General features: G+C 52.1%; 1 protein-coding gene across 1 annotated transcript in view; it reads right to left on the reverse strand.

Moving 5' to 3' along the window:
- Positions 1-68: 68 nt before the first annotated feature.
- SHISAL1 (shisa like 1) overlaps positions 69-27414 on the reverse strand; it is a 79145-nt gene continuing 51799 nt past the window's right edge. The window contains exon 5 of the mRNA XM_015241689.3: positions 69-6039. Within this exon, the coding sequence (XP_015097175.1) occupies position 6039 (1 nt within the window). The 3' untranslated portion in view covers positions 69-6038. The remainder of the gene's footprint in view (positions 6040-27414) is intronic.

Raw genomic sequence — 27414 nt, forward strand, 5'->3', positions numbered from 1 at the left:
GAACATGACTGCAGGTTCCCAAGGGCACATTTTGAAACATGAAAGCAAATTTTAATACAGGGGACAGCTGACGTGACACTCCTTTATTAAAACCTAAGGACATCTTTATAAAAACTACTGTATATAAAGACAAAAGCAGTGCAACAGCGGTCCGTGTAAAACACATCATCATCATCATTACATTATATTAGTATTATTAGTATTATTATTATTAGGAATATTATTGGTTTTTGGTTTTCCCGGGTATCAGCTCTCAGAGAGGCCCCACGCCTGCTCACGTGAAGTGGGGGTTTACAGGGGAGAGGGACGAGTCTGCCCCACCGTGCGTGCGTGCCCTTGCCCGGCTGACCCTGGGGAGGACACAGCGACCTGGAAGGGGCCCTGATTTGTCGGGGTGACTGAGCCTCTCCCTCCACGGTCCCCACTCAGTTACTGCCCATCACCCAAACCCTGTTAGGTTCTTTGACTGTGCTGTATCCCATTAGCTTTCACCTAGAAGACGGGAAAGAGACAGGGAGGAACCGAGGTGAGAACCCGAGGCGGGCTTCCAAGAAGAGCTTCTCTCGGGGCCCAGTTTGGTTGCAGCTGTGGCCACACTGGATGCCTGTGGAGGCTGTGTGGTCTGTACCTTTGGATCACGTGAGTGGTGATCCCCCACTAGCATTCCCTGACTTTGATGGGATCCTGCACATTTTGGAGGGCAGTTTAGGGCAATTCATAGGGCACATCCCTGCCAAACCCAGGGTTGCTGTTCACAGCGCTGCCGATAGAAACGGTGCCCCTGGGAGGTGGGCACTGCAGCAGCCCTGAATGTCAGTCTGTCAAGGGCAAATGAGTTAGGGCTTTGATGTGATGATAGGAGTTTTAGGTACAGTGTGACTAATAGTCAAAGCCCCTCACTCACCAAGCATCTATCTAGCACCAACTCTCCAGCAGCATCTTGGACTGGAAACTTGGGGGCAGGGATGGGGGTGGGGACAATGCCACCTCCAAGGTCACTTATTCTCTTTGTGGATTCGAGCATCCTTAACTGTTAGGCACAACTAGTCATTTCACAAGTGATGCTAGCCTCTCCCTCAGACACTGCCTGTTCCCCGACATCTCCAGCTACAGCAGGAACTGCTCCCAGCTGGGCCCTGGGTACGGAGCTGGCTAAATATTTGTTGGTGAGATGAATGGATGCATGCATGAACAAATGGATTTTCTCAACAGTTGAATTTTCAGGCCAGGGGCCCCCAGAGCTGCCTGCACTCACCTGATGGCCGCCTGGTGCTGCGCTTGTGCTGCAAGGTGGGGCTGGGGAGCCTGGCGTGGCGTTGGCCACAGGGTAGGTGTGCTGTGTTTGTTTCCTGGAGGGGACAGGGCATCACCCCAGCCTGGTGATGTGTTCTGGGGCTGCAGGTGGCAGTGACCAGAGTGTCACCCACTCGTTGGGTGGTTGGCCACCCCTCTGACTTTTCAAGTCTGTGAGGACCAGGTAGCCCCTGTCTGATGCTCAGCAGGTGGACGGGAAGATAAGAGTCCCCCAAGGTGGCCTCTTCCATTCCAGGCCCAGAGAGGGGGGCCCAGACAGATGTCTCTCTGCAGTGACATGGCTGCCCCTCAGCATTGACCAGAAATGCCCCCAGCGACTCCATGTGGGGCTCTTATGCCAACTTGGATCGCTAAGTAATCTGCAAATTCACTCTGAAGGCCACCTCAGGCGTGACTCTTCCAGTGGGTGGGGACCCATCAGCCAAGCTGAACAAATTAAACCAATACATGTTTTAAACGTCAGTGACTCTAGGAAACTTGTCTTCTTTTACAGCACAACCTCTAGTAGACATGGTGAATGGGGTGTCCGCAGAGCCAGGGGACAGGGCCTGGGCAGGGACAGCGGTCTGGAGGGACAGCGAGGCCCGGGGTCCTGGCTGGCGCGGACGTGGGTCTGGGGATCTCCCGGGTGTGTGGGAGATGGTGCCTGGCCAGCCCCACTGTCTCCTTGTGACTGGAGTGGCTGAAACGCAGTTTTTGATTTGATGGGGAGCTGGGAGGCATCTCTCGGCAGAAGGAGCCTATTACCCCCCAAACCCCTGGTCATGTTTTCCCTGATGACCCCGCATCCTCCTTTCCAGGCCTGGTGCTGAGTTTGCCCAGAGAGTTTTTTGGATGATGAGGGAAAATGCCACCCCTCCACCAGGAATGCTAGCTGCCTCCCTGCTATTTCTTGAAAACATCAGATTGGACCATCAGAGAGACTGGATCTACCTGCAAAAACTCACGTGTGTGCATTTGTGCGTGCGCATGTTTGTGGACGTGTGTGTGCGTGTGCGTGTGTTTTCAGTTAAGGCCTGTTCCTTCCTGGTCCCGGTCAGGGTCCTGTGTCTGCCTGGCAGCTGGTGGCCCCAGGCCTGTCTGCACTAGTGAGCTGCTCCTTGAGGGGCAGGGGGACTACAGAGGTTCAGGGAGGGCAGAGAGGCCCACGGGGGCTACCAGCTATCGGTTCTGAGCAGAGAGTCCCAGACATACAAGACACTAGACACGGAAGAGAAGAAAAGCATAAAACTGCTCGTTAATAACACACAGTTCCCAGTGGGGAAAAGTCCTCACAGATACAGGGAGTCAGCGACGTGAGCCAGAGACAAGTTCCTCAGTGGACGGATTGCCAGCCTTTTCCTCTTTTTTTGTTTTTGTTTTTGTTTTTCTGTGTTATTATTGTTACTTTTACAGATAGCCAGAAGCTCACAGTAAAAAGTAAAAGTAGGCAGCTTGAAAATTCAGGTTAGGGAGTCACTAAAAATCGTGAACTCTGTAAATCTCTACTTGAACTTGTCACTACCCTGCGTCTCATCCTTGGGACACTCTAACTGGCACGTCTGCCGGCCGCGGTAGGATGGAGGCAGGTTTTCATTGGGACGGTCCGTGACCTGGGGTCTTGAGGGGCCCTTGACAGTGGGTGGGACTGAACTGCACCTGAGTGACTTCTGGACGTGTGCTCACACCCATGTGCACTGCCCTCGCCCCCTCAAGCACTCGGAGAGGCAACGAGTGTTGGCACCTCCCTCCCACGCCCCCACCTCACACACTTGACAGGGGAGGCTCAGAGAGGTGACGCGATTGGCCCGAGCCCACCCGGCCGGGAAGGGCAGTGCTGTGGGTCCCTGCGCTCTGTCTGCACCCAGGCTGCCCTGTGTTGGATTGCTAAGTCTGGGATGTGTGCTGAGCTACACAGTGCGAGGCCGCCCGCTCACAACTGAGTGTTCAGACCCCCAGCCTGGCGGTAACAGGACACCTCCACGGCTCGTCGGTCACTCCCGGAGAGACCGCTGGTGGGGCCAGGAGCAGCATCTCGCAAGTTCTCAAGCTCAGGGATGCAAATCAGAGGAATCCTGACCCCGGCTGGTCTCTGTGACAGTGACCTCTGGCTCCAGTGATTGGGTCCGGGAGGCAGGGCCACCTGCTCCTTCTCAGCAGATGAAGCGCCTTCCAGAACCGCAGGAAGCCAGAGATGCAGGCCTCCTAAATATCTGGCCTGATTCCTTCCTTTTAGTGTTAGGGCCACCAATGGCAGAGAAGGCACGGGACTTGCCTGAGGTCACACTGTTCTCAGTACAGAGCTGTTGTCAGATTCTGGGTCTGTGCCCAGTCCCCTCTCCCCAAGGCTTGGGTTCCTCTGACTCACGGGGCTCTGCACAGAGGATGCAGGTGTGATGGGATAGAGCTGGGCTGAATGGCTGCTGGGCATACTGTCCCCCCAGCGTCCCCCTCCAACCCGGGCCAACCCCAGCCCAATGGCTGCCCTGCACGGCCGAGGCCCTTGGGCAGGTCCTGGGATGACTCACCGTCCAGGGAAAAGGGAGCTGTGCCTATCCCCAATCAAGACCCTAAGCAAAGGTTCTCCCGCTTTGCCTCTGCCAAGCTGTATGCCTTGGGGGCCCTGGCAGCGCTGCCTGGAGGAGATGGGACTGAAGCCCTGGGCCTCAGCTTGCCCATGTGACCTTGGGCAAGCCACCTGACCTGTCTGAGTCTCCGTGTCCTAGTCCATGAAATGGGGGAGAATCCCTTCTTTATGGGCTTTGAGAGGATGAAGAGCCAGGCTGGATGGAAAATGCCTGACGCCCCAGAAAGTTCTTTCTGCCTTTCAGAGGATGGGCGGGTGTTACCCGCAGCCTGCGGTGACTCACAGCAAACCACAGCTCACAGGTTCTCTCTTCCCCTCCTCTCTTTCCACCCTTCCGCTGCCTCCCAGACAACCTGGGTCTCTGAGTTCCCTGAAACCATCAAGCCCGTGGCTGCCCCAGGGCCTTTGCACCAGCTGTTGCCTCTGCCTGGCGTGCTCTCCTATCTTCAGTGTCCATGGCTGGCTCTTGCTGACCATTCAGGTCTGGGCTTCACTATCACCTGCTCAGAAAAGCCTTCCCAAGCTCACCAGGACCCTTGCTAACACTGTTTGGACGGAATTCTCGGTCAGCTCAGTGCTCACCAGTCTTGCTGTCTTCCTTACTCATTGCTCATTTCTTCCCTGGCCTCTCACCCCAGCTAGAACACCAGCACCACGAGCAGGGGCCTGCCTGCTCCCTGCTGCGTCTGACGGGCAGACGGTCTGCGGGAGAACACTGGGTCCGGCTGAGTGAGATGCCTCGAGCAGAGGGGACACACGCTTGTGGAGGAGGGCCCGCCGAGCTGGGCGTCGGGGGAGGTTTTTGGCATCACTAACACCAGCGGAAAGAGGGTACTTACACTGCCAGCTTGGCCCTTGGGGATTTACGTGATCATTTCTCAGGTAAGGCCCATCCGTGGGTGTGCCCCGGGGGAGTGGGGTGCGTGGCGGTGAGCTCTGTGGATGGATGTTATGGGCTCCAGGTTTGTGTGGCAGTCCCAGCTTCCAGAACCATCCCCTCTGCGTTTCCACAGTGCTCATCACTCTGTCCAGCAAAGATCTGTGTCTGCCTCTCCCACCAGATGCTGGCTCTCCCTGGGGCAGGGACAAGAACAGCCTGGCACATCTCCCGTCCCCACCACTGCCCAGCATGGGGCCTGGCACACAGCAGGTGCTCAACCAGAATGTGCCATGTGTATGAGGGTTCTGGGGCAGTGACAGTGGAGAACTTGGGGCGATGGCCCCTCCACCGAGAAGCCACTGGGGAGACCCGGGCTGGGGAGCTTGAAGTTTGGGTTCTTATACCTCTGAGGTCAAACAGAGGGCCTTGCCTCCTGCCTGTGAGTTGTGGGCTGTTTTTGCAGGCAGTTCATCCCACCTGCCTCCCAGGTGATGAGAGAGGGTGTATGTGAAGACACGTCCCCTAGCGCCTGCCCCGGGGACGGCCTGAGAAGCGTCTCTCAGGATCACTGTCATTATGGAAACAGAATCTGTAAGAACGAGCCCCCACTGGCATTTGCAAATCCCCAGCACCCCCTGAGGCACAGTGGGGCTGTGTCCCGTGCTGGCCCCTCCATCTCGCTCACAGCCGCCAGCCGCAGCAGGAAGCTGGAGCCCGGACGCTGGCCCGGAGCCCCGCCACAAGGTGACCCATGCCCACGAGGGAACTTGGGGGCACCCCAGTAAAGACCAAACAAACAAAAAGGACACCCCAAATCACGCACCAGACACGCACACGCACACACACACACACACTCACAGTCGATGCTCTGACACGGATAGGCCCAGGGGCCCCTACGGCAGGAGCGGAGGCAAGGGAGCCACAGGCGCGACACGCAGGCCTGAGCCCTCCCGGCCTGGCTGGGCCAGAGCAGCTGTGCCGCCATCCTGAGTCCGCGAGGGCGCCACCTCTCAGAAGCCACCAGCCCAAAATGGGACTATTGCTTGCGGACGGGTGGCTCAGAAGCCCCTCCCTGCACCCCTGGCCCCCACCCCTGAGTTTGCTCCTCATCTTAGAAGTTCGCGGAAGGGGGTTTGGGCACAGGCAGCATTTCCTCCTCCGCCACCACCGCGGCCGCCTCGACTCTCCCTGGCGTCTCATTGAAGGTGCTCTTCTTGGAGGCTGAGCCGGGTGCTTCGGGCCTCACCTCCCCCATCCTGAGGCACGGCAAAAGGGTTTTCTAGGGAAGCAGAAGGAAACAAAATATCACATGGTGTCTCCTCCATGGGGACGCACTGGAGACACTTCTCTCGGGCCTCAGTGCCAGGAGAAGCCAGGTTTTCTCTGAGCACATGACCTGTCTTTGTTTCTGGATATTGAGAACCATTTGGCTTGAAGGCTGGAAGCAAGGCAAGCAGGCACGCCATCACTATGGTTCCGTACAGCACTAGCGCCCCGGCCCATGCAATAAGACAAGAAAGAAGCATAGAACGTCAGGAGTGGAATAGGAGACTCCTAATTACCATTATTGGCAGATCATGTACATAGAAAATCCCAGAGAATCAATAGGCTGATTATTAGAACAGAGAGTACAGACATAAAGATATAATTTTCCATCTGTGAGACATCAGATCAACTTATAAAAACCAACAGTGTTTTTTGACCTCAACAATTATCAGGGTGATTATATGTCTCGGCCTGGGACAGTCCCAGTTTACACTGTTTTGACATAATTTTTAATATTGTTCCCCTTTCACCCTCAAAAGTATTTTAATTTGGATGACAAACCATATGGTCACCCTTGCTCTAACAAACTAGAAAATATGAATAACAGATACAGAAATCCACTCGTAATAATAAAAAAAATCATTATGAATCTTGGAATCATATCACTGGATGTGACTGCATCACACAAAGCCGCGGAGAGGAAATCAGGACAGTCCTGACGCACAGACGAGCCAGGAGATCAGTGGGTAAGACGAGCCAGGAAATCAGTGGGTAAGATCAAGAGAGCAAACACCAGCCCATGGAGCACCTACAGCTTTGACTGGCAGAGCTGAGCTGCCTTTTCCCTTTCTGCTCTTGAGATCACCTCCAAACAAGGATAATGATACAAACTCCATCTGTGGCAGGCACAGTGAACCCCCTGGCCTGTGTCCATTTATACCCAGTCACAAATATTCACCTTCCCATACCCCCTAGCAGACAGGAGTGGTCCCAAGGCCCACTCTGGCCAATGTCATATAAGAGGAGGTCTACTGGGAAGGGGACATGGAGCCAGAGGACGAACATGAGAATGAAGGACCCTCACTAATGCGGGTGGGGCGGGAAGCAGTCCCAGGCTGCCCACCTCCGTACCACTGCAGCTGGGTTTCTGCTACTTGCAAATGACACAGCTATTAACTAACAAGCCATCTTCAACCAAGCTCCAGTGCGTGTTCCAGCGGCAAGTGAAGAAGCTGGGGGAGGGGCTCTGGCTTCACCAGCAAAGCCCAATTTTCCAGAGTGAGTGATATTTCAAAGGGCAGAGCCAACACCTCACTCTGCATCACTGGGCTCTGGGTGAGAGAGTCCAGGGAGCTGTCTCCTTTACTTCACAGAGCAAAGCCAGAGCCCCCATCATCCACTTTATCCTTCTCCAGAGACTTATCGCTATGCAGCACACCAAGGATTTTACTTACTGGTCTAGTTTATTGTTTGTCTCTCCCAAATCAAAGATTAGCTACACGAGGGCCAAGGTATTTGTGTGTTATGTTCAGTTTTGTATCGCCAGGGTCAGGTGCACAGTAGGGACTTAATAAATATTTGTTGAATGAAAGAATGAACCAAGAATTTAAAGCCCAGATGAGCCATCATTTAAATATGAGGTCAACAGAACAACTTTTTGAACACATTTTGGAATTCGAGTTCCCATGAGCCCTTCTTTATAATAGAGGATGCACTTAGGGTAACCAAGGGTACATGGAGTAACTCTGGCAAGAGCACTGGCGATGAGAATCTATTCAGTTTTAGGACTGTGTCTGAAACAAATCTAAGAATCGTGACTGCTGTAGAAAAGAACAGAAGAGAAAACAGAGAACTGATATAAATGATAGTAGGAGGGGTGAAGCTCTGAAGGAGGGAGGTAATATACGTAAACTATGTCTTATTTATCCACTGCTGGGAGTCCAAAAAATCATTTAGAGATGGAAGTAACATCAGAGGTAAATGGAAAAGCTAATAGAATCAGCTCGAATCATTTGGTGGAAGGGAGAGATGGGGAGGGAAAGCAGAAATATTCTAATCTGGGCATTGGTCATTAGTAGGAGGAAAATAAACATTGTCTAAAGAAACAGGATTAAAGGCGTCATAGCACAGCATAATTATGAAGAGAACCATAAGATGAAAACCACAGCTTTCCAAATTGTCAGAAGACATACACACAAAAAATAAAACAAAGAAAACAGAGACCATCTGGTGAAAATTGACAACCCCCACAAAAGCTATAAAAACAGAAAGCATATCATAAACTATGATGACAGAACTAAGATTAAATGCAGCTGCCATATTAGTAAATGTTAATGAGCCATACATATTTGCTGGAAAAAAGAGACTCTCAGACTAGATAACAAGCAAACCCACTGAAGGTAAAATGATTCAGAAAGGTTTCGTATGATTAAAAAGTTCTGCAGAAGGATGGAGTGATGTCTGTACAGCAATGTGTATGTATTTAATGCCAGTGAACAGTACAGTGCTTAAAATGGTAAATTGTATGTTATATGTTTTACTGTAATTATAAAAAAAGGATGTGTAGAAATACAACAAACACAAACCATGAGAAAGCAGGGATCTTGATCTGAATATTAGACAACACTGAACTCAGGGCAAGAAACAGTGAAAGAGAAAAAGAAGGCACTGTGTGGGGATCAAGGATGAGTCACCATGAGGACCTAAAAGTAGCAGGTGTCTTTGGACCAAATAACATAGACTCACATGTCATAGAGCAAGAACTCCCGGAAATTTTGGAATAAAAAGACAGCAAAATGCTAGTATTGGTGCATTGTAATTCAACTCTCTGCCCACTATATATTAATTTGACAAAAACATAAATAATTTATAGAGAGCCAAATAACCTTATTAATAACATAGTATTTGTCTGTGTATTAAACAGAATCTACCTTCTGTTCAAATGCTCCTGAAAATGTATACACACAAAAATGACTATCAGGCTACAAAGGAAGTAAATTCCAAAAAGCAGATATAACACAACATTCTCTGATCACAATATACTAGGATTTGAAAATACTAATAAAACCACAAAACATGAACTCTACTACCCAAGAGTTTAAAAACTCTTTAAAATAACTTGTATCAAAGACAGAGAGAAAATAAATCAAAGTTGCAAAATATCTAGACAGTAATAAAAATAAAAAGATTACATTTCAGAACCTGTGTGATGCAGCTAAAGCAATGCTCAGAGGAAAATTAATAGCTTTAAATATTGATCTTAATAAAACATAAATTAGCTATCCAGCTCATAAGCTAGAAAAACAAAGGCAAAATACCCAAGGAAAGCATAGGAAAGCAATTGAGAAATTAAAGCTGAAATGAAGTTAAAAAAGTAAAAGGAAGGAATGAATAAATCAATCCAATTCCTGGTTCTTTATGAAAAACAAGGAGATGTTAACTGTTGGTGAATCTAGTGAAAGCAGTTGGAGGAGATGACCATCTGAAAGTTGTCTGGACTTCTGTTTTCCAATTCCACTTCTATGCTCTCTCTTAATCCCTCTAGATGGGCTTTTGCCCGAACTGTTCTGCAGAGTTTGGCCTTGTTAAGATCACCAAAAACCTCCATGTTGCTGTATCCAGTGGTCAGTTCTCAGCCCTCCTTTTGCGTGTCCTCTTGGCAGCACTAAGACAGGTGATCACTTCTGCATCCAGGACACTCCAGGTCCCTCTCCGGGTCCTCCTCCTCCTTCTCTGGCTGCTGCTTCTCGGGCTCCTCTGGGGGTCCCTCCCCACCTTCCCAGCCTCCTCTTCTCTCCACCTCTGTTCCCGAGGACCCCGTCTGCTCCCAAGGATTTAAACACATTAATGTCTCTCCAGCCTCAAGCTCCCAACATAGCTCCAAACTGTCTACTTGACATCACCAACTGGATATTTCTTTTTCCCTTTTTCTTTGTAAATTGAAGTATAGTGTAAATTGACAGTGTGTCAATTTCTGGTGTACAGCATAACGTCCCAGTCATGGATATGTATACACATATTTGTTTTCATATTCTTTTTCGTTAAAGGTTATTACAAAATATTAAATGTTCCCTATGCTGTACAGAAGAAATTTGTTTTTCATCTATTTTTATATATAGTGGTTAACATTTGCAAACCTCAAACTCCCAAATTTATCCCTTCCCATCCCCTTTCCCCCAGTAACCATAAGATTGTTTACTATGTCTGTGAGTCTGTTTCTGTTTTGTTCATTAGTGTTCTCTTTTTTCTTTTTTTAGATTCCACATGTGAGTGGTATCATATGGTATTTTCCTTTGTCTTTCTGGTTTACTTTACTTAGAATGACAATCTCTAGGTCCATCCATGTTGCTGCAAATGGCATTCTTTTCTTCTTTATTATGGCTGAGTAGTATTCCATTGCAGAAATACACCACAACTTTTTTATCCAGTCATCTGTCGATAGACATTTAGAGACATCTCAAACTTAAAATGCTCAAAACTAAAATCCTGATCTTTCTCCCCAGATCAGCTCTCCCCACAATTTTCCTGAGCTCAGTAAATACAACTCCATTGGAGTCCCAGAGCAGCTTCGGCCCCTCCCTTTCTCTCACAACCACATCCAGCCCATCAGTAAACCCTTCAGCTGTGTCCATAAACCTTGCATTTCCTGCAACCTCCATTGCTACTCCCATGGCCCCCTCACTGGTCAAGTCTCCCTGTTCAACCTCCACACAGCAGCCAGAGGGATCCTGTGAAAATCTTCATCACATCATGTCACCCCTCTGCTCAAAACCCTCACTGGCTCCCGTCTCCCTCCAAGGAGAAGCCACAGACCTCCTCTGCAACCTCTCTGCTCACATCCCTTGTCTTCTCTTTTGTTCCACCTGCTGCAGCTGTGATGGCTTGTTTTACAGGGCCACTTGACTGGGCCGTGGGGGTAGCGCCCAGATATTTGCTCAAACACGGTGCCAGGTGGGTTTTGGTGAGGGCATTTCTAGATGAGATGCACATTTGAATCTGTGGACAGAGTCAAGCGGGTCTCCCTCCCCGATGCAGGGGTGCCTCCTCCAACTCGCTGAGGCCCTGGACCAAACAAACAGCAAGGAAGGCAGAATTCCCTCCCTACCTGACTGTCTCTGAGCTGGGTCAGTGGTCCTTTCCTGCCTTCGGATTTGGACTTGGACTGGAATCTGCTGCACTGGCTCCCTTGGTCCTCAGGGGTTCAGACTGGGACTGGCTTTGGACCACCAGCTCCCCTGGGTCTCCAGCTGGTCAACTGCACATCTGGGACTTCTCAGCCTCCAAATCTGCGTGAGCTAATTCCTTCTAGTAAATTTCTTTATATATAATCTCTTTATATATATAGCTATCTACATAGAGATTTTATACATTTTATATACATTATATACAGGTATACATTTATATATCTAGATTTCTATCTATCTATCTATCTATCTATCTATCTATCTATCTATCTATCTATCTATTTATCTATCTATCTATCTCTATCTTACTGGTTCTGTCTTTCCAAGAACTCAGGCTACTACAGCACCTACACCAGCACAATCCATCTTTTCTGCCAGATAAACACATGGTTTATTCCCTTATGTCCTTCAAGTCACCTCTTACTGAGGCCCCCTCTGACCACCCTACTGAAAACAGTGCTCCATCATAAGCTCCTTCCCTGCTCTCAGAAGGTTTTTCTCCCTCGCACTTACCACCACCTAACAGTCCATATCTTTTATGTATGTGTTTTAAATTGTCTCTGGCTCCATAAAAGTAGGCTCTTCATTGGTTCTGGCCCTCTACTGTACCCTCAGGACCAATAACGATGCCTGGCACAGAACGGGCGCCTGGGAAGGATGGGGAGAACAGACAAATAATGAGAGAAGGATAAGGGAGACTATGCACTTGACTCGGTCCAACGAAATCAGAAAACCTCGATGAAATGGGTGACTTTCCAAGAAAATAGAAATTACCCAATGGATCCAAGAGAGAATCTAAACAAACCGACTGCCAAGAAGAAAGAGAAAAACTGTCAACTTGCAACTCCAAAGTCTAAAATAAGACAAAGGCAAATTAAAGCCCTAATGAGAACACATCCCAGAGCACAGACAAAAGGAAGCTTCCACAGTCGTCCAGTCATCACATCGGCAGAGATCTAAAACACTGAGTGCACTGTGTGTCTGCTGGTTTGGGGGGAAAGCCTCTGCTTCATGCTGACGGGAGGGACATTGCGGTCACTTCTGGAAGGCAGCTGGATGCTCACCAAAGTTACAGATGCACACGCCCTCTGACCCAGCAATTCCACTTAACAATTCTCCTACAAATGTGCTCACAAGGGCAAAATTCATATAAGCACATTTATTGCGGCAATGTGGGCAAAAGTAGAAGACCAGGATCAAAGAGATGACCATCAGTAGGGCACTGGTTCAAAAATGATGGCTCCCCATGTGATGGAGAACAATGCAGAATGATGTTGCGGCAGAAAAGCCAGGCAACCTTCCAGGAGCTCAGTCTGCCGGCTGCCCCAGGACGCCATCCTCAGACACCCCACCATCCTCTGATGTCACTGGGATGTGTGGCTATGGTACCGTCTGCAGGCTGAGGCCTTGCCCCCGAACCTCAGTCTTGCATCTCCCACCGCCTCCTGGGTATCCCCCTTGCACGCCCCACAGGCTTCTCATCCTTAATGTGTCCAGAACCAAACTCCTGAACTTCCCACTAAACCCACTCCTTCTCGATCCTCCCCGACTCGGCTGATGGCAGCTCACTCTTCCAGAAGTTCAGCTCAGAAAGGAGTCCTTGACGCCTTTCCTCTCACACACAGGTCCAATCCATCAGCCAATCTCATTTATTCAAAACAGATGCAGTATCTAACACTTATTGCCATGTCTACCATCACTACCATGGCCCAAGCTGCCATCCTCTCTTGCCTGGGTATTTAATACTACTAACTGGCTTCTTTCTTTCGGTGGTGGGGAGAAAATCAGGTTTATTTACTTATCCATCTATTTATTTATTTTTAATGGCAGTACTGGGGATTGAACCCAGGACCTTGTGCATGCTAGGCACACACTCTACCACTATACCCTCCCGCCTCTAACTGGTTTCTCTGACGTCACCTCTCTCCAGTGCATTCTCCATAAAGGAGCCAGGGTTCTCTGTGCTTTTAAAAATTATGATTATATATTAAATCTCCTCTGCTTGAAACCCTCTAATGGCTTCTCATCACCAAGTCCCTGGAGACTCTCCAGGCTCCTCAGAACCTTTCTGATGTGGTCCCCTGTCAAGCCCCTCCTTGTCACTCCTCTCCAGCCACATGAGCCTCTTGGCTGTTCTTTCAATGTTCCTGGATACTCCTGCCTCAGGGCCTTTGCACTTGCTGTTCCCTCTGCCTAGACTGCTCTCCTAGGCATCTACGCACAGCTAATCTTATCAGCAACCTTAAGTCTTGGTGCAGACGGTGTGCCTGCACCCCCATGCACCCCCAGTCCCCTGCTTACTGCTCCCTACTGCACCCCCGCCAGCTGGCACCCTGCCTCCTTCGTTTGAGTGATCTCTGTCTTTCCCTGGCTCACAAGTTCCAAGAGGGCTGGCTTATCTGGTGGTCTGTTTTCTGCTCTACCTCATCCCTGAGAACCTGAATGGGTGGGGGTAGTGGGAGAACCTGTAGTAGGCAACCCAGACTCTAGCCTTGGAGACCCCACCTGGAGGTGTGGACAGTGACATCAGCTGGATGAATGCTGAGACAGAGGAAGATCCAGGGGCTGAGGGAAGAGGAAAGTCAGAGGAAGTCTGCGGAGGATGTCCAGGTGGCTGTCTAGTCTTTGCTTGGCTTCCCCAAGGGACAGCGAACTCACTACCTTACAGCCCACTCCAGCTGTTCAGTGAGCTGGAAAACTTATATAATGCAGACTGAATCTCTTCTCGTAATTCACACCCTGGCCCCCACTGCCCTTGGTGGCCCTTCTGGGATATGGTGGCGGCAATGTCCCTTCTCACTTGTCCTTGCTGTTCTAGGCTGACGTGGCCATGGGGCTCCCCATTCTCCTAGTCGAGGCAGTATCACTCCCCGCCTTGGCCGAGGGCTCTGTGTGGCTGTCCCTTCTCCTGAGCCCCACAGCCAGGCCAGCCCCTGCACTTCCCTGGAGTGACTTCTTGGGAGGGCAGGAGCTGCCCCAGTCACTCTGCAGGGAGACACCTTTTTGGGGGATGACAGGCACAAAATCCAGATTGGTGGAACCTTGGGGGAAGGGGCCACCGGCAGGGAGGGGCAGGCTAGAAGTCTCCCTGGTGCCAGTGTTGCTCCACTTCGCAAGCTGGGTGGTGAGGACCTAGTGTGTATGTCACATGGGTGCCTTATATGTACATTTTTAGATTTTTTTTGCACAACATGAAATAATTCAAAACCAAAAATGTTTAAAAATTCTGCCCTCTTTTTTTTAGAGGGTAAAGTTTGGCCGGCCATGCAGGCCTCTCACCGCCAGACATCTATGACTGTTTCTGCTTCTTTGCTCTTCACTTCAGAGGACTTTCTTTCCAGAACAGCCAAGTGGGCTCCCACATGCTGGGAACATCTTCCGCTTTCTCTACTTGACAAACTCCTACTCATCCTTCATGACCCTGCTCACTGCGCATCCCTTCCATCCATGCAGCTCGTCTGACTTCCACAGGCCTCTGGGACGGTCAGCACCACGTGGTACTGTAGAGGGCTGGGGACAGTCATCTCCACTGGCCTTGGAATCAGGCCTGGGTTCAGATCCCATGTCTGTTCCTCACAAGCTATAGTCACCTAACCTCTCTGGGCCTCCAAACCCACCTGGTGCCATTCCAGTCATGTTGGACCGGCCTCACCGCTGGCCCATGGGGAATTTCACTGCTGTGGACACCCACTAGCTGGTTGATTGCTATGGCTTGGCCTGTGGGGACACAGCCCAGAGCATCAGCTCCTGTGTGGCCCAGGCACCTCGCGAACACTCTCTGTGCAGCCTTCGGAACAAAACTGCAGCAGATGTCAACTTTTGTTCTGCTTTCATTGGCAGCTGTGCCTCGGCCACATTCGGAGCTGCAGCCCATGAGCGCAGGAAGCTGTCCCCGTGCAGTGGCAGGTCCCTGTCCCCCAGAGCCCACCTGCCCTAATCCTCCCAGCAACTTTGCTAGTAGACGGGCCGCTTCCTGCCAGACAGCCCCATGGAAACCAGCCCAGCACCATCGATGCTCCTTTTGTGTGGTGTCAACGTTGGCACCTCCCACCAGGCCTTCAGGGAGCCCTCAGTGATAGCAGCTTCTGCCAGGCCTGGGCTGGGTGCTGGGGCACAGACCTCTCAGGCGTGGTTCCAGCCCTTGAGGGCTCTGAGCTGGGGGGAGCCACAGCGGGACCCAAAAACAAGAGCAGCAGATCTGGACTGTCAGCAGTGAGGGCCTGCGGGGCACGGCCTTGGACAGGGGCGGGGGAGTCAGGGGAAACTCTCATGTCAGGAGAGGGGGAAGGCACTTGGGGGGTGGAGGGCCCACAGCCTGAGCCAAGGCCAATCAGAGGGGTCACAGTGGGAGACACAGGATGGTCCTTGCTGCAAGGCCACCCCTCGGGCGCAGGGCAGCAGCCTGGACGGGCTCAGGGCAGGCAGGCGGGCTGGACAGCGGGCACCACTGCCCTGGATAGAGAAGCAGGGCTGGAACTGGGCCCTCCCCGGGACGAGGAGGGTTCCCAGCTGGCATCTGCAACCTAACTGGGGAGATAAGACAGAGCACCTGGCAATTTGAATAACAATGAACGCTTTCAGAATGCTGAGAGAATCTGTAACAATAACTGCTCACGATAAAAGCATAAAAGCCAAGGAGTCACAGGCACAACATGACTAATCTCCAGGTGAACTGAGACAACGCTCCGCAGCACTGATAACAGCCCGCCCATATTTAGCACTGATAAGCCAAGCCCTGGGATAGGAGCCCTCGGCACGCTTTCCACAGCATCCTCAGCACCCCGAGAGGTGGAGACAGTTACCACATCTTACAGAGGAGTGGACAGTTCAGGACCACTGTCGGGGTCAAGATGGCAATCCCATGGAGGTGAGATCAGAGTCTCCCGGAGCAGAGCTCTTAGTCACCAAAGGTGTGGTCATGGGGGGCTGCACGGAGGAGGTGTGCTCGTGTAATGATGGTAGAAAGTGAAACGGAAGCATTGAGAGAAAGCAGCTTAAAATTGCAGGAAGCTGCCCTACACACTGGCTGAAACAAACCTGAAACTAACACTGAAACAGACAAAAAGACTGGTGAGGGGGCACAGCAGCAGGAGCTGCCATCCACGCCCGCGGGGAGGGCAAAATGGTCCGGCCACTTTGTGAAACTGGGGGGCAGCACGTGCTGGAGCTGAACCTGCACCTGTCCCATGAGGACACAGCACCTGTGTAGGCACAGTTCAGGCCCCCAAAGAGGTCCCTCTCCAGGAGCTGTGAATGTGACCTCATATGGTGCAAGGGAGTCTGCTGGTGTGAATAAGTTGAGGACCCTGAGAGAGCGAGGCTTTCCTGGGTTACCCCGGTGGGCCCAGGCCATCACAAGGGTCCTGTAAAGAGGGGAGCAGGAGGGTCACAGTCAGAGGAGATGTGAGGATGGAAGCAGAGGTCAGAGTGATGAACACAGGGCCATGGGCACAGGCCGCCTCCAGAAACGGGCAAAAGCCAGGGGACAGAGTCTCTCTGGAGCCCGCAAGGAACCACTCTGACAACACCTTGAAATCAGGTGTTCCTCAGGCTCATTTTGAACTTCTGCCCTCAGAACTAGCAGAGAAAACATTTGTGCTGTTTTAAGCCACTGAATTTGTGGTCACTGGTTGCAGCAGTGGCAGGACAGGCTACAATAATACCCGAGAGAAAGGTGTACACTGCTTTCCCGGGGGGCTTGGATGTAAGCGTTCAGAGCGGCTTTACTGATAATGGCCCCATGGTGGAAACAGCCCAAACGTCCTCCGAAGGTAAAGGGATAAAAGAAGTGTGATGCACCCATACGATGGCATACTACACAGCAGGAAAAAAGAACGAGCTTGTGCTGCACCCAACATCATGGAGGAATCCATCTTATTGATAAAATACCATGTGAGAGACTTGGACCCGAAGGGCCCACACCATCCAATTCCAGGCTAGGAGCAGCCCAGGGTTGGCGAGGCAAAATGAACTCAGGGGCTGACATCCTCAGGATGTCAGAGGAGCGGTGTTGAGCGGACGAGAGAGAGCCTTCTGCGTGTTGAAAAATTCACCGTCTCAGACTGAAGTTGATGGAGCCGAACTTTGTGTGCTTTAACTCGGACAGTAAGACATGAGCCACCAGTGCCTCCTCTGGGAAGCCTCCCGGGCCAGCTCTGGCAAGGGCTGCTCTGTCAATATTTTCTGGAGGAACCAACGGAAGCGGCTGCCTCTCAACACTCCCACGTCTCATTAAGTACACAGCACCTCAGGTTCGCGGCTCCCAACTGGGTGAAAAGAAACCCTCTGTGCGTGCAGCTTTGCTGATTTACAGATAATTCGCACAGACACCATTTCATTTGCCTGCCACCCCAAAGGCAGGTAGGCTGTCCCATTTCACAGATGAGGACAGGAGGTTTGGAGGACGGGGGGTGTGTTGGTTGCCGGACACTCCACATCCTTTCCCTTTTCCCCTTCTGAACTGGTCTCTGTATCCCTCAGGAATGACACCAGCCCCAGCTTTGGTGGGGGGCTGCTGAATGGATCAGCCCATTACCATGTCCCCCTGTGCCCCCTCCCTGGGATGGGCACATGGCCCACATTGGGATGATCAGGACCAGTAAGATGTGGTTCTGGGGCCTCTGTTTGAGCCACAGGGAGGCTGCTGCTGCCTTTTCTGATGGATTTGGACTGTGGCTCTGGGAGCTGGTGGCAGCTAACTTGTGGCCCAGAGGGAGAGCTGGGTCTAATCTCAGGGAAGTGCAGGTAAAAACTGTGAGGCTAGATCTTCATCAGATGGTTAGGGCTGCTGGATGAAGCCTCTCCTGAAGTCCATATGTCTCTCCAGCACATCCAGTTGCACAAGTCAAACGCTCTCTTTACTGTGTGAGCCACTCTGAGCGCGGTTTGCTGCTGCCCGCCAAGTGAGAACATTCTAACTGACAACTGTCACTGGCACCAGTGGCTAGAATCGAAGTGACAGGAACGGAATGTCACTTCCAAGATCAGGCCAAAAAGGTTGTGCCCTTTATCTTACTCGGAACCTTACACTCTATCCCCGAGCCCTCTTCTGGGGGACTCCAGTGGCCATGTTGTGAGCTGCCCCCCAGAGAGGCCCACATGGCACAAAGATGCCTCCTGAGGGGAGGACCTGGGGCTGCCGGCAGCCACATGCATGAGTTTAGAAATAGATCCTTCTCTCCCCACATTCCTGCCCCCTGACTTTCCTTCTGATGCCCGAATGCACTGGCTCTCTGCCTCGGTGCCTTTGCACATGCCACTCCCAGTGCCTAGAATGGTGCCCACTCCCACCTCAATCTCCTCCAACCTCGGCAGCTCACTCTTTTCCATCCAACAGGTCTCAGCTGCCCGGAGAGGTAGAGGCCAGATCACGGAGGGCCATGAATGCCGAGCAGAGGGCCTGTCCTACTCACACAGGCCATGCGAGCCTCAGAAGGGCTTACAGCTGAGGAGCGCTGACCAGGTGCCTCCACGGATGCAGGGCTGGAGGCTGCCCTGGCTCTGGTTGGCGGAGGAGGAGGGGTCCGTGGGGAGCTGTGCCTGGCTCTGGGGGCCTCGTTGCTAACTCCCCACATGGACCCTTCCTTCCTGTCTCTTCACCCACCTGCCTTGAGCACATTTCTCTGGGAGCAGAGGGTCTTTAAACTCCACATCTTCAAGGTTAATTTTTAATGCAGCTTTGGTAAATATTTGATACCATTGCTTCCATGGGCGCTCTTCATTCTGCATTAAATGCCACAAAGTGCTCAAGACGCTGTCTTTTTCATCCCCCTCCTCCTGCTGTATAAAAATAAAGACTCTCTCCCTCTGCTTCCTGCTATGAATTTTTCAAAGCACTTTCCACATCCATTCTTGTCCCTGATCCATGTTTCCATTAGACAGGCAGAAGGTCAGAGAGGCTTTGAGTTAAAAAGACACCACAGAAGCATTCTGTCCCTTCTCTCATTTGACAAGAGGGGAAAATGAAGCCTAGGGAGGGACGTGGCTGCCCAAGGTTAAACAGCGACCCAGTGGTGGGCAGAATCGAACAAGCAGCTGTGACTCCCAGACCAGGGCTCTGCTCCAGGTACTGGGATCCCCGGTGGGACTCAGACTGCCCTTGCCCTTGCCCAGTCCAGTGGGCACAGATGTGACAACAGACCACATGGTCCTGGCTGTGATGGGAGCAGGAAGCAGAGAGAAAAGTCCTCCAGAGGAGGGAGGGAGGCCTGGAGGAGGAGTGACCTGGGCAAGGTTTTGAGGGATGAGTAGGAGTTCGTGGGTAACTGGGGTAGAGAACCCAGTGGTGCCAGTCTTGGGTGAGCATCTCACGGGCAGAGACAGCATCTGACCCACTCCATTCTATGTCCCCAGACCTGGCCTGGGGCCCAGGCTTTGGTGCACGTTTTGTAAACCCTTTGGAAATTAAGGTGCTTCCTTGCTCTGGGGACATTTGTACCTTGCCCTTGGCCATCCATGGCTCCTGGTTCCCTGGCCCGGGCACCATCCACGTCGCTATGCTCCCCCCGGTCTGGATGCTGACCTGGCCCTGTGCCTACTTTACTGCATCCCTGGCTGCCTCGGATGCCCTGACCCCTTCCCTAGGCCTTTCCCACTGCCCTTGGGTCAGGACAGAGGCAGCAGGAGGGGGCTGAGGCCTGGGTAGGGTCACACCCTAGCTTGTGAGCGAGCGTGCAACACACACATTCAAGCACACACACGTCACACACTCTTCACACACACACATATGCAGACTACATCCTCCCACACATTGTATACACACACCCCCTCTAGGCTTGGCCTTCCCTGGCTGGCCCTACAGCCAGGGAGGAGGCCATCTCTCACAGGCAATGTGTCCCGAGCCATCCTCCCTCCCGGCCCCTCCCTCTCCCACCCACCTGTGACCCGCCCCAGCCCTCGGATGCACGCTTGCCCTTTTCACCCCACCCACCCTACCCCATGCCGCATCCCAGGGTGCCCCCCACGATCAGTGATGATAAACACAGGCCATGACCGCAGCCCTCGCCCCACCTCCTGAGTTGTCCTTCCTGGGCTGTGGTGACAATGCACGTCACTCACATCAGACCCCACAGGGGTCCTCGGCGCTCCCTCTGCCCTGCCCCCACAACACTCCCTCTGCAGGGCCTGTCTCATCTACATCCAAAATATTTCCTCATCAGTCCCTGACTCCATCACCTCCGCCCCCTCGCCTATACCACCTCGGGCTCTTCCCTGCAGCCTCCCTGCCTCCTCCTATCAGCTCTGCCCAGGGTAGAGGGGGGCACTGTCACCAAAACTCCCATTGGACCAAGTCACCTGATGCTGAAGGCACGTCACCTGCCCCACGTTTTCCTTAAAGCCGTGGACATGCTCTCTCCCCGCCACGAGGGCCAGTAGCGCCCTGCGTGTCCTGCTCTCCGACGCATCCACTGCGAGTCACACCAGCAGCCAGAAGAGTGGCTTTTCGGGAAAGAGGCGAGCAGGGCTCCACCACACGCCCATGTCGATCGGGGCACATCTAGAGGTGGGGATCTGCCCCTTGGAATCGTGTAAGTGACGGTGTCGGCCAGGGTCAGGGACACAGTCACTGGGTGTTACTATAGGATCTCGTGTGTCCACGCTTGTTGGCAGAGAGGGTCCAGAAAAGGCACCAGCAGCTCAGAAGGGGTCACTGGGTGGTGCTGGCTATGGGAGTGGGGCCTGTCTGCAGTGGGGCTGGGGGCCGAGTGGCAGCGGGGCTTCTGGATGCACGGAAGAGGCCTGCCTGGAACAGGCTCTCCAGGATGCCTCATGGGGTCTGCCGGCCTGGGGTCAGTGGTCAGGAAGGAGAGCTGGATGTGGACAGAGTGAAGACAGACTGGGGCCCGGGGCAGCTCTGCAGCCCTGCCTCCCTGGCCCTGAGACCACAGGGCCCAGTGATGGCTCTTTCCAGCCTCCTGAATCTGGACAACTCCAGCGGCCTCACCAGGTAGTGGGCTCTGGGACACGAAGACCCCAGGGTGACCATGCCCACAACAGAACAATCTAGCATGCCTTCTCCCTTGTCTTGTTTGGCTGGACGAGCTGGGACACAAATCCTCAGCCACTTCCAGCCGAGAAAAGGGGGCATGTGGCAGGGAGCTCTTTTCCCACTCACGAAGTGAGCAGAGACAGGGAAAGGGGATAACTTGGGGGTCCTTCCTATGAGAGGGGCGCTGGGTTAGGTCCTCCACACACCCTCTCAGATTCTGTCCCCATAATCTCCTTGCTGGGAGGGGATTATTTGCTCCCCCACCAATGTATACCTGGAAGCTCAGAGAGGTAAAGCCACTCGCCCAAGGACACACAGCGGGGCAGCCCAAAGCCCGGTGCCAGCCCAGCCCAGGGGACTCCCGGGCTGTAGCATCCAAGCCCCAGGAGGCAGGACAGGATGAGTCAGTCCCAGAGCTCCTGGCCAGGCCACTTGGCCAGCACCCTCCCGGCACCTTCGAAACAACAGGAAGACCATCCTGGAGGGCGTGGGTGAGTGAGGAGGGGGTGCCCTTTTGACCCACAGGTAAGTCGTTCTGACGGCAGCTGGAATGTCCCCGCTGGGAGACATTTGCTGCGCCAACAAGCATCTATTCTCAGAAGCAAATATTTGAGCAGTTAAGGCCAGAGTTTTAATGGTAGGGGTGGGGGAGCAGAACCAAGAAGGAAGTTTTCCACAATCCCCCCCGACCCACATGGATGGAGATAAATTCTTCCTTCTCTCTCCCTCTGGCACTTGATCTGGGAGCTGGGCCTGTGAAGAGCCCCGGGTCTAGATGGTTTTGGGGAGCGTAACAGCCTCGAGCCCCACCACTGGCTCCCTCCCCGCGATCTCGGTTCTCCAGTTACCCCGCTGCAGCCCGGAGGCGAGGCGCTTACATGGAATTTCTGTCAAGTTGACATCAAGGAGCATCCTCCTTTCTGGCGGTAACGGTCCCCCAGGACCCCCCAGGCCTTCGTGGAAGCAGCTCCTTGTTAATTGCTCACGCGAGCTGGCATCTTTGTTTACACAGCAGCCGCTGCAGTTACTGGGTGTGGGGATTTTAATTAAGATTCCAAACCTGGGAGCTGGGTGGGCAGTGTGGCTCTCCCCTCCCCGGCCAAGCGGCCGGATGCAAGGGCAGGGTTGTGGGAGCCCCTCCCTGGAAGAGACAGGTTTGAGCGGCCACTTGGTGGTGTGTCCCTGGGAACAGGGGTGCCATGGGGCTATGCACCTGCTCTGTGCCAGGCTCCTAACGGGCACCGTCTCAGTCCTCCCGACGCCCCCATTTTCATAAACAAGCAATCGGGCTTGGGAGGAGCGAGTGACTTTCTCAAGGTCACAGGGCCGGTGGATCTGCTTGGCTGGATCCAACGCCCTCGCTCTCCCAGCCCACGGAGCTGCATCCTGGGCCCAGAGACAGTGGGTCTAGATCATCCAGAAGCCTCTCCAGTGATTCTCCCAAAACCTTGTTTGTGGTGTATTTGCCCCAGGGCTGGACACATGGATTTTCCAGGCAAGTGAGAGGAGGGTCAGGATGGATTTTCTGCCCATCACCAGCCGGCATTCCTCGCGGGCAGGGCTGAGCCTCTCTCTTCTTCCCACCCCAGCACTCGCACGGGCTGTGGCCCTGCGCTGACTGGATAAGCACTTGCACAATAATGAGTGAATTGAGGGGGCCCAGGCTGCAGCCGCGCAGCAATGCAGACGGCTTCAGAGAAGGAAAAGCAGGATGGAGCGGGCAGTTTGCAAAGGGACGCCCGAGACGTGTCCTTGAGGACCCACAGCCGGACGTGCGATGGGGGGGTCTGACCAGTCTGCCTGCCTTCTCGCCTCCCGGCCCCCACCCGCCCCTACTGCTTTCTCTGCACTGGGATGGACCAGGATCAGGAAGGACCAGGTTCTGGAAAGGGTGGGGCTGAGTCTCCCTCCAGAACCACCCTGCTTCCTGTTCCGGCTACCCCTGCCAGGGCGCCTGCCTCTGAGCGTCACCGGGAGCGCTGGGCCCCAGCTCGCACAAACACCTAAGGACACGTTTGCTTGTCCCTGAACCCCTGGGGCGGGCAGATCGCTGGCGGTGCCGAGCATCTCTTCATGATCCACGTACAGGGGCGTGCCGGTAAGTACTCAGCGCCTGGTCCTCCAGGGGCACAGAAGTCCTATCCGTAGCATTTCCGGCCCATTTCCCTGGTGCAAATACTGCCAACATGACGTCACTTAACGCAGCGCTGGGGAGAGATGGGCATTCGGCACCATTACGCAGGTTTCCATCACACAGATACAGCAGACGTAAAAACTCGAGAGCAGAGAAAGTGGCCGATGTAGCAAAACCACTGGGAAGTGAAGAGGTTTATCTATTATCTTTGCGTTTAATACAATTTATTTAATTGGAAGTTACTATTGTTGAATTTTTAGAGTGGCCATGTTTAACAGCGGGCTCCCAAAATTTAACCACCAGGTCTGTTGAGACAGTGTGAGGTGTCAGATTTATTTATGGATTTGTTTTATGTGTAGCAGAAAAAAATGTAACTCTTTTTTATATTATTATGAAAGTGTAGTTGATTTACAGTGTTGTGTTAGTTTCTGGGGTATAGCAAAGTGATTCCGTTATACATATATATATTCTTTTTCATATTGTTTTCCATTATGATTTATTACAAGATATTGAATATAGTTCCCTGCACTGTACAGTAGGACCTTGTTGTTTATCTATTCTATCTACAGTAGTTTGTAGCTGCTGATCTCAAACTTTTAATTTATCCCTCCCACACTTTCCCTCCTGGTAACTATAAGTTTGTTTTCTATGTCTGTGAGTCTGTTTCTGCTTCATAAATATGTTCATTTGTGTCCTATTTTAGATTCCACATATAAGTGACATCATATGATGTTTGTCTTTCTCTGTCTGACTTACTTCACTTAGTATAATAATCTCTAGGTCCACCCATGTTGCTGCAAATGGCATTATTTCATTCTTTTTTATGGCTGAGTAATATTCCATTGTATAAATATACCACATCTTCTTTATTCAGTCATCTGTTGACAGACGTTTAGGTTGCTTCCATGCCTTGGCTATTGTAAATAGTGCTGCTGTGAACATTGGGGTGCAGGTGTCTTTCTGAATTAGAGTTTTCTCCGGATGTATGTCCAGGAGCGGGATTGCTAGATCATATGGCAAGTCTGTTTTTAGTTTTTTAAGGAACCTCCATACTGTTTTCCATGGTGGCTGCACCAATTTACATTCCCACCAACAGTGTAGGAGGGTTCCCTGGAAAAATGCAATGCTCAAACCAAAGATATGATTGCTCGCTGCAAGTCTGAGTTCTCTTTAAAAATGGCTTGACTTAAGGTCAATTAAAAATGTAGTAAGTAAATAGCACAGGGAGGACCACCTCGGAGCCGAAGTCTGGGAAGTAACTGTTGCTTAGGGAGATGGCTTCAATCATCATGTCTTTGGGGCACAGAAACTAAGTGGGCATCCCGCAGGAGGGGAAACACAATTAGTTAACAAGCAAAAGGGAAGGCGTTCAACCTCACTGCTAATCAAAGAAATGCAAACCACATAGAGGAGGGTGCCCTGTGCTGCAGGGGGGCTGGGAGGTGAGCTGCTGCTGGTGACAGTCCTCTAAGGGAGGGGCCGGCGCTGGTATACGGAGCTGTGAAACTGTCACTCTGCAGACTCAGTAACTTGCGAGCCTGGAGTCTACCCAGGGGACATCGTTCCAACAAGGGAAAACCACAAACACTTAGAGGCGCTTGTTACTGCCCCTCATTTTCTAGAGTGTATTCTTCCCCTTGTAATGTTTTCTTGCCACAGGAGAAAACTTGTAAGCTGTATAAACGCCCTGCTGTAGTGAATGGCCAGTGAGAGGCCGGCATGTGAATCCGGACTACTGGGGAGCTGTACAACGCTATTCAGAAAAATTAAGCAAAAACCTCAGGATGCTGGCTAACTTAACGTTAAGTGAATATAATTAGAAGAGAAATACAGTCGCCCCCGTAACCATGGGGACTCTGTTCCAAGACCCCCAGCGCATCCTTGAAACCGCAGAGAGAACCGAACCCCATGTATACTACATTTTTTCCTATACTTACGTACCTATAATAAAGTTTAATTTATAAATTAGGCACAATAAGAGTTCAACAACGATAACTAATAATAAAATAGAACAATTATAACAGTCCACCGGAATAAAAGTTATGTGAATGTGGCCTCTCTCTCCTCTTGCTCAGAACATCTTATTACACAAATGTAACGCCTTTTCCGTCTTAATTAAACAGGTAGCACGCACTGCGGCTGCTACTTTCGCGGTTTGAGGTGCGACAGCAAAACCGGCACAAATTTCTTTTTCCTTCTTCACAATTTCATGGGTACAAGGTTTGCTCTTACTGTAGATCTTAGCAAGCTCGGCATATGATTTTTTTTCTTTCCTTATTAAGTTGAGAACACTCATCCTTTCACTAAAGGAGGCACTCTGTGGCTTTCCCTGGGCACAGATGACTTGCCAGCATCGCTGCTGTCGCTCTGCGCGGCCATGGCTAGGTAGGTAAGGGTCACGTCAGCGCAAGCACTGCGACACCACGATGGTTGATCTGATCACCGAGACGGCGGCTACCAAGGACTGATGGGCAGGACACGCTGGCCAGAGAAGTGAGTCCCGCCCCGGGCGTGAGGTTTCATCATGCTACTCCAAATGGTGTGCAGCTGAGAGCTTAAGAATTGGTGATTTCTGGAATTGTCCATTTAATATTTTCAAACAGTGGTTGACTGCAGGCAACTGAACCCGGGTAAAGTGAAGCGTCGGGTAAGGGGGGACCAATGCCCCTACATCATTATTGGAAGGGTGCAAACGTGGACACACAGAAAACAGAAAATGCAAAGCCCCTGTGGTCCTGGTCCTGTGGCTTTTCCCCTCTGCTTTTACTCTGGCACGAACACGCCCCTCACTGTAATTAGCGCTCACTGAGGCACCTGTCACAGGCTGGGCTCTGTGCTGATCCCTGCAGTCAGCATGCAAGGTCCGTCTAGTGGGTCCATTTTACTCATGGGAGAACTGAGGCTCAGAGACGTTCAATAACTTGCCTGAGGTTCCCGCTAGCAAGTGGAGGCACAGTCTGAACCCGACTCTGACTCCGAGACCATGCGGCTCACCTCTCTGCAAGCTTACTGGAGCTCGGTGGTGAGAGTTTGGAGGCAGCATTTAATATAAACCCGTCTGCGCCGTCTTTACTTCTGTGCTGCTGGGTCCTTCTCTGAGGGGCAAGGTTTCCAGAGGAAGGAGGCAGGTGGGGAGCGGTGGGGTGGATGGATGGGGACCCCTGGCTGCCTCAGCCCCTCCTTGGGTCTCCAGAAAGATCCAGGGGGCCGGGAAAGACCATCCTAGATGGCGCAAGGGAAAGGATAAAGACCCAGAAAGCTAATGAAGCAAAACCAACCACGCAGCGCAACCACACGCACGTGGCAGTTGTCGATGGAGCTGGTGCAGGGTCTGAGGCCACACGGTCTCTGCTCAATACTGGGTCCAGTTCAGAGAGGGCTTGGTGGGCCAGTGCCTGGAGCCCCAGACCTCACACCCTTTAGAGTGTCCCTGGGGTCCTGCCCCAGGGTGGGTAAGACCTGACCTGCACCGGGAGCCCATCGTCGGGTCCAGCGCCGAGCCGGATGCTTTGGCTACCATCTCAGCATGTAGCTCTCACAGTGGGAGAAGTACAGGTAGAGACGCCGCCTCCCATTCCACGGATGTGGGCTTCAGAGTCAGCTGGACCTGGGTGTGAATTCCAGCTCAGTGGCTGTGCAGCTCTGGGGAGTTGCTAACCCTCCCTGAGCCTCAGTTTCCTTCTCCATGCAGGGAGCTCTGAATGGCCAAGCTGCTGTGCTGCGGGGGGTGTGGAATGGCACTGTCTGTGCAGCTGCTTGGCTCATTAGTTCCTCAGTAAACAGGCGCTCCTGTTGTTAACAATTATAATCCAGTTCATCCATTGGTCTGACACTTACTAGATGCCTACTCTGTGCCAGGCACCAGACAGATGAAGATGCTTTCAGTCAACACCTGCTTACTGAGCACCCACTAACAGCGCTGGGGGCACGGATGTGCACAAGACAGACCAGTCCCAACTCTCTCTCGGGATTCCTTACAGCAGAGGAGACAGACAGTAGACCAGAAACCAAACACAACAGAGGTGGTGAGCCCCATGCAGAAACCAAAAAGGAAAAGAGGGAGTAGAGAGGGCTGGTGGGCCA

Source organism: Vicugna pacos, chromosome 12 (genome assembly GCF_048564905.1).
Source record: "Vicugna pacos chromosome 12, VicPac4, whole genome shotgun sequence".
Classification (NCBI taxonomy): Eukaryota; Metazoa; Chordata; class Mammalia; order Artiodactyla; family Camelidae; genus Vicugna; species Vicugna pacos.